Raw genomic sequence first — 20031 nt, forward strand, 5'->3', positions numbered from 1 at the left:
TGTTGGATAGTGATTTCGAGGTTGCAAAAAATCTACAGGAAGTTCTTCTGCCAATCAGATTCGCTTCGGAAGCTTTAGGAAGACGAGATGTGTCTGCGGAAGGCAGCTAGAGTTTCTTATATTCGAAGCTTTAGAAAATTATCTCCAAAGCTGTAAATGACCTCTTCGATGCAATCATGAAAGAAAAAGAAAATAATAATAGAACTGAAGTTCTTTCAAGGTCTTCCGTTGTCAACGTAGTGCCAATTGTTGTAAGACTACCAAAGACAGACCGATTAAGAGCCGAGATGAATGCTGGATTGTCCTGTATGCATGACACCATCGAGCATGCGTGAAAAATTGGAATCGGCTATAGAGGAATATGTCAACCCGTCCCCGACTGGTTCCGCATTGGTTGATGGTTCAAAAATAATTGCGAAAGAACTGTCACTTCTTGAGCTACATGGTATGTTACAGTAGTTGAGCCCGAATCTAAAAATCATTTTCAGCCGCTTAAAATCAATTAATCCGATGTCAACCGATAGCGAGCGCATTTTTTAAACTCCGGAAATATGTGTCCTAAAAAGCGAACCTCACAGTCCGATTAAACCATTGACAGCATTTGCTTCTTGAAGTCGTATTTTTTTATTCTTAACCACTTAACCTATTTTGCAGCTCTTTTTTCCACTAGGGCACTACGTTAGCGATTCCAATTGGCGGCTGTACTTACACTTTCTGCAGCGCCTAAATGTATTCTATTATATTCTTATTCTACTATATCGAACTGGTTTTGCCTTTGTGCTCTTTCACTTTTCTACCCTGTCCTTGGTAGAATGATGAGCACACGATGATGAAATGATGTGTGGCTGTTGCTCCTTTTCCAGTCCGATTAGGAGTCGTCCATTATGGGTTGCCGTTTGCCGATATCCAATTATCCAGGTCCGTTTGAGCTATAAGAGCTCAGAAGAGGGTCAGGTGCCAGCTGCTCTTAGGGGGAAAGAGCAACTGACGAAGTGCCGGGGCTGGGATCGAACCCATGACCATCCGCTTATGAAGCAAACGTGTAGCCACAGCGCCACAGGCCCCGACAAGTCGTATTTTCAGAGGACGAACTCAAATTGATAAGACCGGTTATTTCATTTAAACTATTTTATTGACGAATAAAACATATTCCTAATCATAAAGTTGCGTTCCTAAGAACATTGAATAATTTCCCGGGATCCCGGGATTTCCCGGGACAAGCAACAAATTTTATCCCGAATCCCGGGACAAGCGAATTGGTCGGGAAATGGAACCTCTAATTCGGAATTATGAAATATACACATCACCAGTGTAGGGACTGAGAAAGAAAACCATCTACTCGGCTTAAGGTATAACAACAATAGTTTATTCAATATCAATGTCAAATTATATTAAGGGCGGACGGGACGGTCGAGGAAATATCCGCCGTTGCTCTGTTTCTTCTAAGATGGTAATCTCAGATTCTACTTCATATAATGGAACAAAAATCTATCATTGTGTATGCTCACTTGCAGTGCATATGCTGATTGTTTTTCAGCCTCATCTGTGCGATAGAAATCGAGATTACCATCTTCAAAATCGCGAGGCAAATTGTTAGAAAGAGAGGGAAGATAGGAAAAATAACACAGCGTCCCGATTCACCTTAAGCATATATTGCTAGGATCCTACAACCAGGAAGTGCTTCGTGTTCTGAATAATTTTGCCGAAGATAGGATGTTGCTATCTTGTCTAGATTTCCAAAGTGCTTGCTACAAAGACACATGGTACAACCAATCACCAGGAGTAAAATGGAATCGAAAGAAGTTAAATATGTGGAACTAATGAATTCGCCTTATTACCAGCGGAAGTTGCATGAAATTCCAATCGGATTTCACTACACGTACATACCTATAATATAGTGTATACTGAAAGTTGATTCAATAACTCCAGAGATACGTCAATGCAAATTTACATAGTTCCACTTTTTTGTCCTGTCGGTACTTTACGTTATAAAAATCCTGTTGGTATAAGCAGTGTTAAATCAGTTTCGTATAGAACCTGAACTGTATTTTTTAAGGATTATGGTGTCACGCAAAAAAAATAACAAATGCATTAAATAGCGTACAGAACAAAAACCAGATAGATAGAATCCACATTATATTTAGGATTTAGGTTTTTTAAAAAATGCTGAGTACAAAAAGCGAGATTTTTAATGTGTTGTTCCTAAATACAAAATACAACAGCGCGATCGTTCGAGGGTAAAGATCTTTGCATAGCGTTCTACAAAAGCATTCCTAATGTACCCACATTATCATTACAATGACCATAAACAGTGATGCTACCTACAAAGTCCATCCATGGACTTTATGTATGCTGCTGAAGTTGCGGCGAATGTGTCAACAAGAAAGCTTTCGATAGCTTGTGCTAGCTGACGACAACGACGACGGCGCTCTCTCAAAGCTCCTTTTTCCTCATTTGTAGTTGTGTTCAACGGCAAGCAAGCAGCTACGCTCATTCCGCTACATTCACAATTCAGTCTATGAGAGACCGTCGTGCAGTGAAGACGTATCGTTTCGGTATCGCGTAAATCGTATTTTTTCTTCAGTGTTGTGCATTAGAACGCGCGCGGAAGGGTGAAATAGCATTAAAAAACCGCTTGCATTAGTTCCCTCTCTGTCTGGTGCGTGTTCCTCTTTCGTTTCGTCGGTCGCCGTCGTCGTCGTCGGTGGCGACGGATGGGTGGTTGGTGGTGAGTGAAGTGAAGACGGCGACGACGAGAAAAACATCGCTCGCCATCCAAAGGGGGAGGTGAAAACTTGGATCATCCGCCAACATTGGCGAGCATCGGTGCCTAGTGTTGTGGGAATGAGTGATTGCCAAGAGGGGTGTTTTCTGGGGGCAGCGGGAAGAAAAAGAAGAAGTTTGCTAAGCTTGTGGAGCCTCATCAGTGCCGGATCGGGTGCGCTGTGCGTATTTATGTTGTGCGGGGTGGCGTGAAAAGAAATGAATGAACCCCTGAGATAGAGCGAAAGGCAATTTTTAACTTGGCGTACAGGTTTTCTCCGCATAGTGCGAAAGGCTACTGGTTTAGTTGTCAGTAAACTGAAACTGTGGTATATTGACACTAATCATACAGGAAAACATACGCATGTGGTGGTCATAAATTAAGCATTCCGCAAATTGAAGTGTTACATTGAGAGAAGAGTTGCAAATAGATAGTTTTTCGCGACGTAATTTATGGCGTCATTGGTAAACATAATTTGTTAAAACTAGATCGAAAACGTCGTTCGCCAGCAGCGCAACTTGAGAGGATTCCTGTATCGTCAAGTTAAAGTGTGTAGTCAAATAGGATTCATGCAGTGCTCCCTTATTTACTGACAGCCAGTTGAACTCCAACCGCAATTGATGTTACTGTAGTGAGAGCAGAGAACTTGCGTCACCTGATTGTTCAGCAATTAAACGAATGAGAATAACAGCAAAAAAAGTGCACGCACATGTCGCTCATTGTATATTGGATGCCGTCTGAGTGCACCATCTAAGCAGTCCATCAGCATAAAGTTAGATTTCACAGAAGGTGGGTGGGTGTGCTGTAAACTTTTGACAGTGCGGTTCCATATTCTAGTGTGTGTTGGTGTTTGTTTCTTCCGTATGGCTTTTGCTTTTGGATCTTACTAGAGTGTGTGTTTCTCTCTTTGAATCTGTTTCAGTCGTGATTGTATGGTTATTAATTAAAATATAGTTAAACAATCGCGCCAGGTAAAAAAATGTAACATACGGAACTTTCCATTAATATGTATTCTCTATGAAGTAAAGGGAAAAGAAAGCAAGTGAAGTGAAAAACGGATACGTCGATTAATTGCACGAAAAAAGAAGAAACCGTATCAAAAGTTGCAATTTGAGCCGACGTACAAGAAGCAGATAAGTGAATAAAGATCGCAATTTACCTATACAAGAAGTTAAGTGATCCTTTGATTGCTTCCCCGCAAGAGGGTGTAAATGCAGTGATAACATAGGAATACTTTTATGGATTACCAGTAGATTGCTGTTTTAATTGGATTTGGCCAAGGATATCGATAAACACGCGACGATGGATATTAAGGTGAGTTGTTTAATGAATTTCCAATGTACATATGATTTTAAGTAGCGCCTTAATTGATAAAGTATGAAAATTCGTATATTTTACACGATGTATGACGTTGGATTACGTCTAAATTGTTGTAGATTTTCAAAAACTACGAAATTTAAAGATTTATCAAGTTTAAAGGGCCACAGGGGTTCCTTGGAAGATTTACGAGCAGGGCACCAAATATTCATGGCCACTGGGAAAATTCACGCGGATTTTTTTTTTCTGAATTGTCTCAATCATGTTGAGGTAATAAATATCAAACGAACTCTTTGGAAAATTACACACAACCAGGGATGCAAAATGCCATTTGCTTCTTGCAAATTTAACTGCCCTAGTAAGAAATACATTAGGTACATAGCTACATGCAGGTTTCTTAATTCCGATTTTGCGTCACTCTTCATCGAAGAGTCTTTAATATGTTTATATATATGTATATACATATATTTTGTGCAAACATTCTGTGCGGATTGTAAAAACAGTCACATGGATAGCACTCTAGCATTCACTCAAACGAACGAAGAGCAATAATTAGGCTTGATAATTCTCCTCAAAATCAAAAGAGTTTTGCAGCATGCTCTACAGCGGTGTTTTATTTCTGCCTCGTCGCGAGCTCGAGGCGAGGGAGCGAACAAACCCCAAACAGAGAGGCAAAAAAACTATGCGAGGAAGAGGGGAACGAAAAAAGAGCCGATGATGATTTCGGATAGAGGAGTGCGTTTTTTTGCCTCGAGTCGTTTTTTGTATAGGAGTGGAACTCGCGAGAGCTTCTTGAGTGTGAGTCGGCATGAGAAACACAACAACCGATTATGAGTGTTGGACGAATTCCTCGCTGCGCGACAAGCTCGCGCTCGCTGCTGTTGAGGATTTGGGTTGTGATTTCTGAGTTTTATTTTTCTCCTCAGAAAATCGCCGAAATCACTTCTTCATTTTCTCGCGAGGGAGTTTCTGTCAAGCCTGGCAATAATAATAACAATGCCAAACGAGTGTGATGCGCTCATTGCACTGTTGAGTGAAAATGATTGAAATGAAGCGAATATGCGGATTAGGGCTTCCAATCCCGGGATGAATTTCCCGGGAAATGAAATTTCCCGGGATTCCCGAATCCCGGGAATCAAATTTTTGTTTCTCGGGTTTCTCGAATTTCCCGGGATTTTTTCTACTGTCTTACTTTTGTCAAGTGTTGAAGGACCAATGTTAAATTGCGAGTCAGTTATTGATTTACCCAGCTTCTTGATTAACGTTCGTCATATCATATGACCTCTATGCAGACGTTATTTACTTTGATGTTTTTATATAATTCAAGCTGATCGAAAAGCTTTTGCAGATAACATCCTCTTTATCATATGAAGGCATTGAAACTGGTTTCAACCGACGATGCTTCATATCCTTAATACTGCTTCAAAGTATGGAGTTCATCCTATAGTGCCAAAAGGAACAACCCTTGCATATAAGACGCGATATAGTCAGAGTCCTATTTATAGCTGACTTTCTACAAGGTCGTAGTGACTGCCCAACTTTTTAGGAACAAATTAATTTGTACATTGATACTACATAGATCATGGTGCAGCAACGTCATACAGCGCGTGCTAATTAGACAGCACATTTGGAGCCATTATTCAGCTTTGGGTTTTACCCTTGTAACTTTTTGTTCAACTTCGGAATCCCTCGCCGAATTTTTTTCCGTTTTTTCTTTGGCAGTTAGTATAGTCGTAAGTTATAGTTACATTTTTTGTATCGGGTGTTATGTACTCTTGGATTGTGTGATTGTATGTGTTCGTTGAGTATGACAATGTGAATTTTGGGAATTGCGGATCCCTGACTACACGGTAACAGAATTCATTCATGTTCGAGCTAAAGTAGAACAACACATAAAATGAGTAAATTACATTGAGATACCCCTTTGATTTACACGCGTGCCACTGTCCGATCGCTTTCGCACATTTTAAACGCCTTATCATGCTCAGACCTGTGAATGAAAACATGTTGCACTTCGTATACGTAAAATTCCGTGTTCCGTGTCAAAAATTGAGCTCAATCCATCAAAGCAAACCATACACAGCAAATAATTTTGTAATTTCCAGGCGCGTAATTTCTGGCGATGTATCCATTTTTGAATGTAATCTCACTCGGATACATTGTTTTCAAACAATTATCACACTCACCATGTACACCCGGTTGGCACCGCAAAGTGTCAACAAACTTGCAACGGATACTTAGAAGCAGTATCATATTTATCACCTTCCTTCTAACTCGGTGAAATAGCCAAGAGGCAAGGGATATGCCTCACAATCAGCGGATCAGTGTACGAATCCATGCAAATATTTTACTTTATATGAATCATCTATCGTTCCGATTCTAACGATTGCTAGACTCACTTTCAAGCTACGGCGGCTAATTGGCTGTGTGGAAAGGACGTAATTTGTAGGTACATCACTTTTACGACGCGACTGATGTGCAGCGAAAGTGATGTGATATCACAAGATTTGTTTTGCTGTGTAGTTACAGTCTCTCAAATGTTTGTCCGATCAATTATGCACCTCAGTGTACATAACAATTGGTGAAATTGTTCTTTTTGCCAGTCAATTCATGAAATTGTTTGCGTACTGCACTCCGTAAAAAGTTTTTTCTAGGATTTGCAGAAGTTCCTTTTTAAATTCATCCAAGAGTTGCCCTGAAAAAACATTACGACTTCCTCCGGGGGTTCACCTAGAGTTCGTTTGGGATTTACATCACAAGTTCCTTTAAAAGTTGCTACTGGGATATGTTCAGGAAATCTAATGGGATTTTCTATGTAATAGGGAAGTGGAACCATCTCGGCAGGGCTCCTATTTAAGGCACTTTTCTGCTTTAACTCAGCCAATTTTGAAGCAATTGGCACAATTTTTGGAACGCGATGAGATACGTATTGTATCTAACCATGTACAAAATATCAAATCAATTGGATTGGAATCGACTGAGTTATAGCGAAAAGTGCCCAAAATACCGGCCACTTCCCAAGTGGCTCGCTACCCCATCTTGGAAGACATCCTGAACTACACAGAAATAACTGTTGTGGAATATTACATCTGAACTGCTGCAGCCCGATCAATACGTCGGTTGCATGAATATTTCATCGGACGATGTACACATAAGAACAAAACATTTTACATCAAAACGATGTAATCGTACATAGGAATCGTGATTATATTGGTTATTTAGTACATCGGAATGGATTACATCGGGCGGGTTGCATTTATTTTTTGCTGTGTACTTTTGGCTTCCCTTAAGAGTTTACTCTGGGATTCTTGCATGAATATTTATAGGATTTCTTTATGTAATCTCCTATGATTCTATTGAGCTTTTCATGGAGAAGAGTTTTTGTTTGGATATCTGAAAACCTTATGACCTTTGTCCATTTGGTTGAAAAAGTTTGAATTTGCCCTGGAGTTCCCTCTGGAATCCCTTCTGGGAATCAATCAGGTGAGCCTTTACTGCTTGAGTTTTCACAGGAGTTCTATCGGGAATTGATTTTTTTTAGATTTAAGGCAACTCGGATTCATACAGATGGTGTTCCTGAAATTGCTCTAGGTTTCTTTGAAAGTTCCAACGAGAGTTTTCTCAAGTAAATTTTCTGAAATTCATCCCGGGGTTTTCTGATGGGTTTCGTTCAGATGTTTCTTTCTGGAATTGCGTAATTTTTTTGAGATTCCATCAGTAATTACTTCTGAGATTATCCAAAGTATTGCTAATTTAGAGAAAATATGCCGTTTTACGGAAGAACGAAAAACTACCGCAGCTGTCAGATTACTGATTTTCTCTGAGGCATCATTGATTAGCCCAAGCGACGCCTTGGATACGACACCGATAGTTATTGTTTGTTGTTGGTTTTCAGTTGTTTTCAGTGCAATAATGAAATTTTCACCTTGCTAGCATACTTTGATTTGACCATCTCTTCAATGATAGGATGATTCTCATGGCTGCGGTAGGACTATGACAGCTGCGGTAGAACTCGGCGGCTATCGCAGAGTGGAAATTTTTCAAAAAATCCGCAATATTTCTTCTGGCATTCTTTCATGGAATCTTTCTGGCATTACGCATCGTAGACTGCCCAAAAACCCGAACACTTAATTCTTACAGGAATTTCATCATTAGTTTCTTCTGGCATTCTTACAATAGTTTGTTCTTAGGTAGGTGTTCTTTTTATGATTCCTGCAAAATTCTCTTATTCTTCTTCATACATTCGTTCTTGGATTGCTTGAAGAGCTTCTGCTGGATTCGCTCCAGAATCGTCTTTACATCTTTTTCAAAGGCTTCTGCTTTGTAACCACCAAGTGTTTTTCTGGGAATCCTGCAGGAGTTCCCTTTTAAAATCCTCTAGAAGTTCCTACTGAAAATCTTTGGGAAGTTCCGGTATCCTTTTGGAGTTCATTCTTGAATTTTCATTCTTTTAGAATTCCTCCAGGAATTTCTTTTGAAGTTTCTTAAGGGATTCTTCCAGGAGTATTTCCAGAAAGTCTTCCACGAGTTTCTTCTGAGAATCTGCCAAGAAGTTTCATCTGGGAACCCTCCAGGAGTTTGTAAAAAGAATCCCTACAGGAAACTCCTGGATTAATCTCCAGGAAGAAGGAACTTCTAAAGGAACTCCTGAAGAAATCTTCAGAAGAAAACCATAAAGAAATCCAGTCGGATTTTGCTATACACGGTGATACCCACAGCAACTTCTCTGTCGTCTTTTAACTATTTCAGTTGATTTTTGGATGATAATAAGCTTACTGCAATTACGCACAAAAATCAATCGGATCGGGTGTAAAGCCGCTGAGTAATCGTGGTGGGCGTAGAGTACCACTCACCGCGTATAACGTATTCCGACTGTTTAGAGAAATTCACAGAAGACTTTCGTGGAGGAATACCATGTCAGAAAGCTGACCCAAACCCAAAACAAACCCAATCGAAACAAGAATCTTGTGGTGCAATCGGGAACCATTCAAAAAAAAAATCACATTTTTCGACTAAAAAAAATTGTACCAACAATAATAACACTGACATGATTTTTATGAAAAAGAATAATCGTTTAAGGACATATAATTTGCAAATGTTAAAAACAAAGAAATTTTGCACTCATTTGGCCATTCGAATTAATAGCAGATTATGTCTAAGGATTTCTTCGAATATTCCTTCAGAGTTTTCACAAAACTTCCATATTTTTTCACTCTATTTTTCTTGGTACACGGCGAATATCCATAAAATCATAAAATATACCGTTTTCTGATATCATGACTACAAGTCATAATACCATGGCGTTAACGACGAATATCATTTTTTTTTAATTTCCATAAACAAAAGTCATAAAATTTCCAAAGACATTACGACAATCCTTTTATCTATTTACCTTTATGAAGCATTATGAAGCTGAGTCATTGAACCATGCTACTGAATCATAAATGAGGCTTATGATATCTTAAATTTTCGTCATGATCTGGAGTACATGTGGCATGATTTCATGCCGCAAATTTATAATTATTAGCAGCACTAAATATAAAAAAAAACGTTACGTCGAAGCTATGTTACGACAAAAACGATTTTTATTATGTATTTCTATGACATAAAAAGACACATTTATCATGACGCATTTTGCCAGTTTTGGGTTCCAGAATTTTACCCGTGTATTCCTTTTGATTTCCTCCCGGGATTCTTCCGGATTCCTGGTCGACATTTGTTCAAGCTTTGGACAATTCTTTCTGGAATTTTGACTTTTCCCGTATGTTTTCAGGATGTAATACGAAATTCCTCTATGAATTTCTCTTGAAAATTCGAGTGTACTTTCAGTGTTACTTTTTGGGACTTCACCAGCAGATCTTTTCTGGGATTTCTTCCTGAGTTTCTATAGGAGTTATTGCTGGGATTTATACTAGCACTCCTCTCACGATTTCTTAAGGAGTTTTGTACGATTTTTTTTGCAGAAGTTTTTCCAGGGATTTATTTTGAAGTTTTTCCTGTAATTTATTCAAAAAAAATCTAAATTTTGATGAACTTTTTTCTAGAGTTTCTCCCGATATTTCTACAGGAGTTTCAATGCTATTATTCCTCATGGCGTTCTTTCCGTGATTTTTTAGAGCTCTTTGCAGGCTTTTCTTCGTAATTGTTTACAGGATTACTTGCAGTGATCTTCCTGAGATTATTATTTTTATAGATTTTCTAGAGATTATATCCAGAACTTTTCCCCAGTGTGTGGATTTTTATCGCGAACCACTGAATGGTCCATGCTCAGCAAGTGATACATTCGCGAATGTAACATTTCATGAACCAACATGCTCGGGAACGCTCCCCGAGATGCTGTTCATTCTCTTGTCCGGTTCGATACGAGAGCGCAATCAAGAGAGAAGATGCTCGATGACGCTAATGAAAGCGATGCATTCGGTAAGAATATTTTATTGCCATAATTCTTTTTTTATTGTGACTACACAACCTGCAACGTCATGAATACAGTTAAATTAAATAGTATTTCACGTTTTTAAAGCGAAAACGCATTAAATACTTATGAAAATAACGATTATTCACAGTTGCCCCAAGCCAACGATGAGCGATCATCGGTAAGTGTTACACTTACCCGAGCAGGAATGAATAACTGCCACATAACTGGCGCATACCAAAATCAAGTATCATACCGAGACAAGGTATTGGTCGGTTATCCAGGTATTGAAAATAACTTATTTTGGTATTTGGTAGGTATTGATACAATACCTCAACGAGTTATTGGTTTGGTTTTGAGGATGGTTTGAGGTATTATTCAATTATGGAAAAATCGCTATTTGTATGGAAAAATCGTCGATTTTTATTTAGGTATTGCCATACCTGATGTCATTATTCACGCGTTATGCACAGAATACACACCAGTTATTATTTTAGGTATTTTACCTCTTATGCAGGGCTACTTAATACCTCATTGAGGTTGTAGGTATTCGGTTTTCCATACCTGAGTTAGTTATTCTTCAGCTATTTTCTCCTGCTCGGGTAGCGATGCCTGCTCATCGCCGCAGCTTGTTTATATCGGAGTATCCTCTTTGTGTTCCTTCGTGAACCATGCGACTCGACGAGAGAACATACACCGCTTGGTAATGAATTAACCACATCGGCTGTTATCCTACTCTCCGCATCGACCAATGTGGCGCTAGCTTCTATGCGCGAAAAATCGCTAAAAGTAAATCGCAAAAATATTGTATGGCGAATACCATCTAAAGGCAAATTTCTCGAAGTGGAACACATTAATCGAAAATATATTTGGTAGTGGTTGTGCACAATGGTGACCACTATTAAGGCTACCAAATATTTTTTCGAGAAAAGCTTTCTATTTCAAGTAATTCGAGTTTAGATGCATTTCGCCATACAAAATTAAATTGATTTACTCCTGCTGATCAACTGTGGCTGCGCGCAAAGCGGGTAGTCCATTGAAACAGAACCAACAGAAGGGAAGAAAAACTGCCGAGTGGTTCACTGATCACTTTTTCGTCCAAACACTGCTTTTCCCGGAATCCCAAACGGAAGTTATCCCGAGATACTGGGTAATCATTTTGAGATTTTTTAGCAGTTGCTCCGGTATTTTTTTTTCTAGGAGTTTTTTTTAATGTCTCATAGGATAACTTGCAAAATTTTCGGAGAAATATCGAAAGAAGTGGGTTTATTTTTTTTTTTCACTTTCAAACCATAATTCAGTAAACAAATTTTGATAAATTTTAAATATGTTTCATGAGCTATTAAAAAAATCCCAAGACCCAAAATTGAGTAATTTCTTAAGAGAAGATGTGGAAGATTCAAAATGCCTTTCTGGAGAAACCTGGAAAACTCAGGGAACTTTATGTTGTCGTATACACACGCTGTAAATAGTGCGAAAGCCAAACATTTATATCGTTTTAGTCTATTTTAAGAATACGGTCTATTTTTGACACCAGTCCCATTACTTTAATTATATGCCGGCTGTTTTTCTACTGCTGTTTGAGGGGGGGGGGGGGGTGACAGTCAACAAATTACATTTAACAAAAATATCCTGTATATGTTCCGTTTGTCAAAGCCGGATCAATTGAGTTAATAATACCTAGATACATTTCCTTTATGAATACTTGGTGGATGTTTCTTTCCAATCTCTCCAATAGTGACTGATCAATCATTTCCAACGCAAAGTTGATTTCATAAAAGCAAATACAAACTTGTTCAAGTTCACGACTTTCAAAACGGCTCCATCTACCTTCTGTCTTTTCCTTTTTTTCCTATCTTATGCATTGCGCTTATCGCGCAAACATCCATCTCTAGCGCCCAACATACCTATCCACAACGAAAGCGAGCGTAACTACCATCAGCGGTAATTAGTGCTCGATCACAACATCACCGCTCGCTCGCGCTTTCCTTGTTGAACTGGATCACTGACTGGCTGATGGAATCAGCAGCACACTGAGGCACTGAGAGGCACTGCAAATGCAAAACATCTCGAAGTCAGATTTGGTGTTAGGTGGTCGGCGGGTGAAGACGTAGCGCAAGTAGCGCGAACTAACAGAACAGAACGACGACGACGACGACAAGAAAAAATGGAGCAGAAGAAGTAGAGGAAAAAAACATCGCACTCGGCATACGCATGAGAGCAGCGGTGGAAAAAATTGGTTGTCTGAATAGGTTAAAAACTTTCGATGGAAATGAAGAATGGGATGGTTGTGACGGGTGGATGGGTAAGACAGAGAGAGATAGGTAGATATAAAAACTCAAACACGAAAACCTTGCGCTCCGTGACAAAGAAATGAGAAACACGTCCGCAGCAACAGCTAGAGATGGCATGCACAAGTGTGGTGGCGGCGAGCATGTGCGAGCAAAATTTACGTGACCGCGTAGGGTGGATGTCGATGTTTAGTCTTGAACTGATGCTCGTGTGACAAACTTGAGAAAAAGTGGTGCCAATCATAAATGATAGCAATAATTGTCTGACGATAAAGGACTGCAAGACAACAACAAATGAGTTTAAATAAGTTTTTTTTATTGCCCCACTGATGGGTCAATAAAGCCTCGAATATGCTGAAACACTTTGTCAAAGATCACAAAGTGACGCTACACTTGAAAAAAGGTATACCGCGTGAAGATTGATTGCCGAAACAGCAAAGTTTTGTTATAATTGTTATTCCTTCATTCGTTATTATTTCTACTTTGCCTTCGGTACAAATCGTACATAAGTATCAATCTAATTTGATAACTTATTCCTAAAATTTTGATTCGTCATACCAAATTCAAACAAGCTGCTAACTTCGTTAAATACCCGTATGCAGAAGTTCAAGGGATTGTTGTGGCCGTAGTCTGTTCTATGCCCAGGAACAACAAAGAAATCGTTGTGACGTAATTGGCGCATCGGTGCATTCAACGAGAGTTGCAGCAGAAGATCCGGACTGTCAATATTGTTACATGCCAAGCAGGCTTGTAAACATTCGACACTTTTCACTACCTTCGTTTCGTTGCCGCGGTCGGGTGTCAGCTTGCTTTGTTTCATTCGAGCGCGACCGCTACCTCTTACACACAACACGAGCGGCAGAACGAAGATCAATAAACAAAAAAGTGGATCAAATCATCGTCGTCTGACACGGTGACATTTGTCTAATTCCAGCTTTTCGCAAGATTTCAGCCAATTTTGATCAATATTGGTGTAATATTAGTTTATTCGTGTGTGATAAATCGATTACGACACATACATTTATACAAAACAGCTCTCCTTATGGGAAAGACAGGAATAACAAAAACTGAACCATCTCCCGGAGACGCAATCGTGGTCAAGCGCATTCATTCGACATTTTTGTTCGGGACAGTAGTTTGATCGCTTGTGTTGCGAATGTTGGAGACAAAGACAGCCGAATAGCATAGCATAGCATAGCATGAATACTTGCACAAATCTTGGATGGAGTTGCAAAGTTGAATATATCTACTGACATTGCTGATTTCGCTACTATCTACAATGCCATAGACCCACTCAGCTCCACACACCTGGCCAAGTCCTTGCAAGCATTTTTATTTAAGTACGATCATCAACTTAGAAAGAGCCCAGAACTGAAGCAGCTTCCAATAGATGAGCGGACATTGAAAATAGCGAATTTTCAACACATACATATGAAGTCATATAACAAAACAATACAAAGAGTGCAATTAGAAAGATCTCACCTAGTTCCAGCTAATCGTATGGTAGTCTTCAGTGTGAAATTCAGCGGCTGGCCTTTCCTGAATCAACCTGCAGCGTAGTCCACTGCCTCTGTACGCTGCATAATCGAGACGACATCCACGCATTTATCCGATCTGCTCGAAGGAACAATCTCACAATGATACAAAAATAAGCAGCCCTCAGGAAGATCCGAAAGTTCGGCTATCGCTGCAAGAATCTTTCTCGAAACCAGTAGCTTGAGAACCAGAAGCATGGATGCAGTTACTCTTGATTTAACTTGTACAGTCTGTCAGCCTAATTTTCCGTGAACTTTCTTCAGCCCAAATTCTGATGAAATAACAAGGCACTCATCACTACATACATTATAATAATCGGTAATTAAAAAAAAAAAACTAAAGCACTATTTCAACTGGTTCAATTTGATTTCGATAAGATGTGGAAAATTTTCACGATCCAATTTGACACGAGCAAAAAATTACGCCACCGGTTTTCTCCACGGCACACTATGACAAAGACAGCCGAATGTCGACAAAAAGGTGTCAAAGACTGTGATCGCTAACAAGACTGATGCCAAGACTATAACACCTCTAAAGCACTGAATCAAATTTCAACCATTGCGCAGCAATAATGTCAATGTCGCAACCTGCATTTGTTGCGACAATCCGCCCCGTGTGACATAGGTTTGTCCCAACTTGAACAGAATAGGATAGGATCGTAAATCACGAGTTTAGAGATTTTACACTCTCTAAACTTTAAAGCCTTGCATTCACAATGGTCCACGAAACAGATTTACGAGGAAAGATGCATACAGCGCCTTCAAATGATTTTCTAGATTAATATGGTCTTCTACAAAGTTCTTCCTAAACATAAAGCCTGTATCCGCAATAATCGGGACACAGAAGTACAGCTGTAACTCTGAAATAGATACAATAAAATTGCTCAAATTTGGCCTAATTATATCCTAAGATGTGTTAATTTCAACTACAAAATTTCATGTGAATCGGTGCAATACTTTTTGTTGTAGCAATGAAAGAGTAGAATGAGCAACATTAAATTTTGTACAGCCCCTAGTTTTGCTTATCAGCGCTGTAACTTTTGAATTTTGCAAAGGAAATGGCTGAAATTTTGTACACAAACCTCTCAATCTACATTTTTTGCATGGGAAAAATTTCAAAAAAATCGATGCACTATCAACAATTTTATAGTCGAAACATGTATTGGAACTGACCGTGATTTTAGCCCCCCAGACAACAATTAGTCAGCACCCTCTATTGTTTCGATAGTACTTTTGAAAGTACTATACCAATAATCATCAAATTTTGCAGGCATAATATACACATAATCAGCTACCTTCTGTGAAAATTTCATGAAAATTGGCAGAGAAATTCAAAAATTATGAATAGGCAAACATCGCACATGAAAAACGCAAAACATTTTCACTTACACTCACCCCTATCAACACCAGTAGCTTGCAAACCAATTGATCAAAATTGATGAAATTTTGCAAGAAAGTGTCTCTATAAGTATCATAACTGCTAACGAAATTTCATTATTATCATCACAAAACTTTGGACTGTAGCTTGAAAGAACCATCCATTATGCGAATGAAAATTGGCCATGATTGTACAAAATGCTTAAAACTATGTCTGCTTGTTTTTCATACACAGTTAAAACTAATGCATCGATTTTTATGAAATTTGGCACAAATAATAAACATACACCAAAGAGTTCTCAGTCAATTATTTGATCAATTTTACCGATTCATTACAGAGCTACAGCCGTACTTCTGTGTCCCGATTATTGCGGATACAGGCTTTAAGGCCCTCTTTTCAATACACATGAAAATTAGGGTGTTCCATATTTTCAAAGAAATTGGGAACCAATTTTTATTTGCAAGAATATTATGCTTTTGGTCGAAATACGAAGTGACCGAACCTGCGAAAATTGATTTTTAACCTACTTAGAAATGTCGCAACTCAATTTGGATTAGTGCATATTGTTGCTCTTAATTAGCTTAATGATGCGCAACAGAAAAAATAGATTCAAATTTACTTCGCAGCTGCAACTTCGCATGTGCTTCTAGCGACGACTTCGATTTGGTGGTGCGACGATAATACTATATACATTCTTCGGGAAAGTTGTAGATCTATCAATTTTGAGCAAGTTTGCTGAAGACACTTTTCATGTAGCACCGATCTAGAGGTATTTTTCTGAGTAAGCTTAGGGTGGTTCAAGAAAATCTGGTTTTCTGGCGTTAACTTTTTCAGTTTCGATTTTTCATCAAAGTCGCCCGAGAATCACTTGTAGAGCATTTGAAGACGCGTCGTTTCGTGCGCTGAGATGGTCGTTATCTCTTTTGGTACAATAGTTACAGGCGTTTCTCTTTAAAAATCATAGGTTTTTTTTAAAATAGGTTTTATGACGGGTTGGGGCAAACATAAAAAATATCTTTTGCCCGCATTCAAAAGAAGAAATGTTGTTATAAAACATATCAAAAAAAGGGGTGATGTAAACGCGCCGAGCGTATAGTAGAGCACCATCGGCGTCAGTCTTCAGCGATGCTCCAATTTCTCTGAAGGTTAAAAAAGTTCCCAGATCTTCAACTGTCGTCGACCTCTACTTGGTTCTCTGTTCAACATTGTTTTTGCAATTTTTGTTTACAACATTTGCACTTCGTTACCTGCTCACAGAAGTCAGCCATATTTTGAGCGTTTAACAATATTCGCTCCTTTGTTAACTTGATACAAATTGTGATTTTTGCGTCAACGCCACATGTTTTTTAAGAATCCCATCAAGTTTTTTTGCAGCAGGTATTTTACGTTGAAACCCTCCAAAAGCTTTAATGTCCTAGCATCGTAACACTGAAGGCTAATTCATTGAAAATTAACTATGCTGATTCAAAAATGTTTTGTATTTTATTCATACTTCTGTTGAAATATTCTTCTTGCAATATACAGTAGTTAAGTAGTTAATTTTCATACTAGTATAAATGGGGCAGTAGAGCAGGGAGTCAGGTCCCGGGACCTGACGAAACCCCTTCCTCTATTTACGAGTCAGCCGCGTAGTCGCCGGCTAACAATAGGACTACTAATTCCAACTCAAGGTGTCAAGCGACCCGTGCCGAGGAATGAGTGATCGTGAGGGCGAAAAAGATACTCGATCGTTAACGGAGACCTATAGCCAACCAACTCGTCGCGAAGGGGTTAACCTCGCCACTACCACTTGAAGTTTGGTGTTTTCGATTTTTTGAGTTCATGTTTAATCCCACGAGTTGCACGGAAAACGAAGGCCACCACGCCAGAGCCCTGCATTAACGTGGTAAGGGACGAAATAATATGGGGGTTGCCCAGGTACCCGACAGGCTCTTGCTGAGGTTTGCTTCAGGTGTCTGAAACCAGGAAGTCCGGGCTAGGCGTTGGATTAACATGCGCCATGGGGAAGTGACATTCCACCTAAATCAGGTCCTTTCAGGCCATGATTGCTTACCACAGAGTCTACATCGTTTCTGTCATGCGGGTTCTCCCGAATGTCCGGTTCGAGCTCGTTTAGAGGAAACGGCGGAATACGTTTTGTTCGTGCCCGTGTTTTTACACAATGCGTGACCGTATACTTGCCACATGCGAGGAGGATACAACTCCGAACAATCTGGTCCAGAGGATGTGTAGGGAGTTTGACTGGAATACAAATTCAACGACATCACCCACATCGTCCTGGAGCTACAGAAAAGGTGGCGCGTTGACTTGGAAAATGGCTAGTTCAGATGCGATACAAGAGATGGTCCAGTGGTTCGGAGTCAGCTTCGTAGGTCATACCGGTGCCCTACGGTCGAAATAGACCCTTACAGCGATCAAGTGGCCCCGGAGAGAACATCCTGATAGCGTTGCTATCGTGGCTTCGATCTACTTGGTTGGATCCGAGCCCGCGGTTGAAAGAGGGTGCCCGGTAAAAAGCAGGTGGAGGCCTTACTGTCAGCAACCTTCTGGAGCAATGCCTTCCTGGTGGTTCCGGAGAGACGTAGGGTGTGACGACCATAGGAATGCGTTTAGTGGGTCGTGGAGAGATTACTTTTTTACTTTTGTTATAGAAGTCTTCCTCAACCCCACACCCCCGGACCTTCCTTCGGGTGTCTGTTTAGTATATTTTCCCCCATGGTTTAGAAAGAAAAAAAAATATATTAGTATCAAAATACGGCGCAATGTCTGGTTATCATTATGAATCGTATCAGTGGGTCAAATTCTAATTAACCACCACTGTAAAGTCCATTCTTTCGAACAAGAATCCACGAAATCTATTGAAACTACAGTCAATGTTTACAATGTGGGCAGCTCAAGTATCAGGTATCAGATGGCCGGCTGCAGAGGCACGTTATCCTCCATTTGGGACAATTGTGCCCAGGTGTGAATCTGAAGCTTTACCCAACACTTCGATATCGGAATAGCTGGCTCAGGGCCAAAGAAGTCATGTGATGCTCCAGTGCGAGCTAACTCATCAGCCAATTCCTTTCCAGCGATGGAAGAATGGCCAGGCACCCATACAAGGTGAACAGCGTTTGCTGAATTCAGCTCCTCGATTTGAGTTCGACAAGCGATAACTATCTTCGACCTGGAGTTGGCCGAAGCAAGTGCTTTAATAGCAGCCTGGCTATCTGAACAGAACTATATTACTTTGTCCATTACGTGCTGCTGAAGTGCTGATTGCACTTCGCACATAAGAGCAAAGATTTCGGCCTGAAAAACGGTGCAGTGTCTACCAAGTGAGTAAGACAGATACAGCCTTAGCTCACGAGAATATACGCCAGCACCTGCTCGACCTTTGAGAAGGGAGCCATCAGTGTTACATACGATGCCGTCTGAAACACGTCTTTCCAGATATTCAGATGTCCACTCTTCCCAGGAAGGGAATTTCGTGGAAAATGTCCTGTATGGGAAATTACAAGCAATTGTAAGATCCCTTGGAGCAAGGACAATTTTGTCCCAATTCACCAAAAGTGGAACCACGAGGTGTGTGTTGATGTGCGGTTCACAGGAGTTTCCTCTAGCAGACCGAGTACCCGTAGACGGTAAGTGCAAGAAAGTGCTTCTTGTTTGAGATGAATGTGTAGTGGAGCAACGTCAAAGAGAACTTCGAGCGCTGCCGTGGGAGTTGAAGAGAATGCTCCAGACATCGCCATTAAGCACATCCTTTGCAGATGGCCTAACTTTGATTAGATCGTTCTCATTTCGCCCTTTTGCCACCACACAAGACATCCATAGGCCAATATTGCCCGAACAACAGTTGTGTAGATCCATTTGATATACATACTTGGGTTTAAGACCCCAAGTTGTACCAAAGGTTCGCCGACATTGCCCGAATGCCATACAAGCTTTCTCGATTCTGAACTCAATGTGAGGTGTCCAGGAAAGCTTGGAATCAAGAATGACTCCAACGTACTTCACCTGTTCAGTCACATCGGTGTCAGAATCAAAGAGATGCAAAGGTCGAACGCCATTACGGTGTTTTACTCGGATTAACCGAAAGGCCGTATTGGCGTCACCAAACCTCAACTACCTGAAGGGCGCTTTGCATCAGGTCGAAAAGGGTGGTGATACACATACCAACTAACAATGCTAGGTAGTCGTCGGCAAAACCATAAGTAAGTAGGGAAACCGCTATCATTGAGTTGCCTCAATAGCGTATCTGCTACGAGATTCCACAAAAGCGATGACAAGACTCTCCCTTGGGGGCATCCACAAACACTCAATTTTCTAATCCCTGCTAGACGCAATAT

At 40.1% G+C, this 20031-nt stretch overlaps 1 protein-coding gene across 14 annotated transcripts in view; it reads left to right on the plus strand.

The window, feature by feature from the left end:
- The first annotated feature begins 2504 nt into the window (after positions 1-2504).
- Positions 2505-20031, plus strand: part of LOC115257483 (sericin-2-like) — a 117953-nt gene continuing 100426 nt past the window's right edge. The window contains exons 1-2 of one of the 14 annotated variants that reach the window (XM_062860716.1): positions 2505-2945; positions 3361-4078. In XM_062860716.1, the coding sequence (XP_062716700.1) occupies positions 4067-4078 (12 nt within the window). In that variant the 5' untranslated portion in view covers positions 2505-2945; positions 3361-4066. The remainder of the gene's footprint in view (positions 2946-3360; positions 4079-20031) is intronic. The other 13 variants (XM_062860718.1, XM_062860722.1, XM_062860717.1 and 10 more) reach the window with 13 other exon arrangements.

This window comes from Aedes albopictus, chromosome 3, assembly GCF_035046485.1.
Source record: "Aedes albopictus strain Foshan chromosome 3, AalbF5, whole genome shotgun sequence".
Taxonomy (NCBI): domain Eukaryota; kingdom Metazoa; phylum Arthropoda; class Insecta; order Diptera; family Culicidae; genus Aedes; species Aedes albopictus.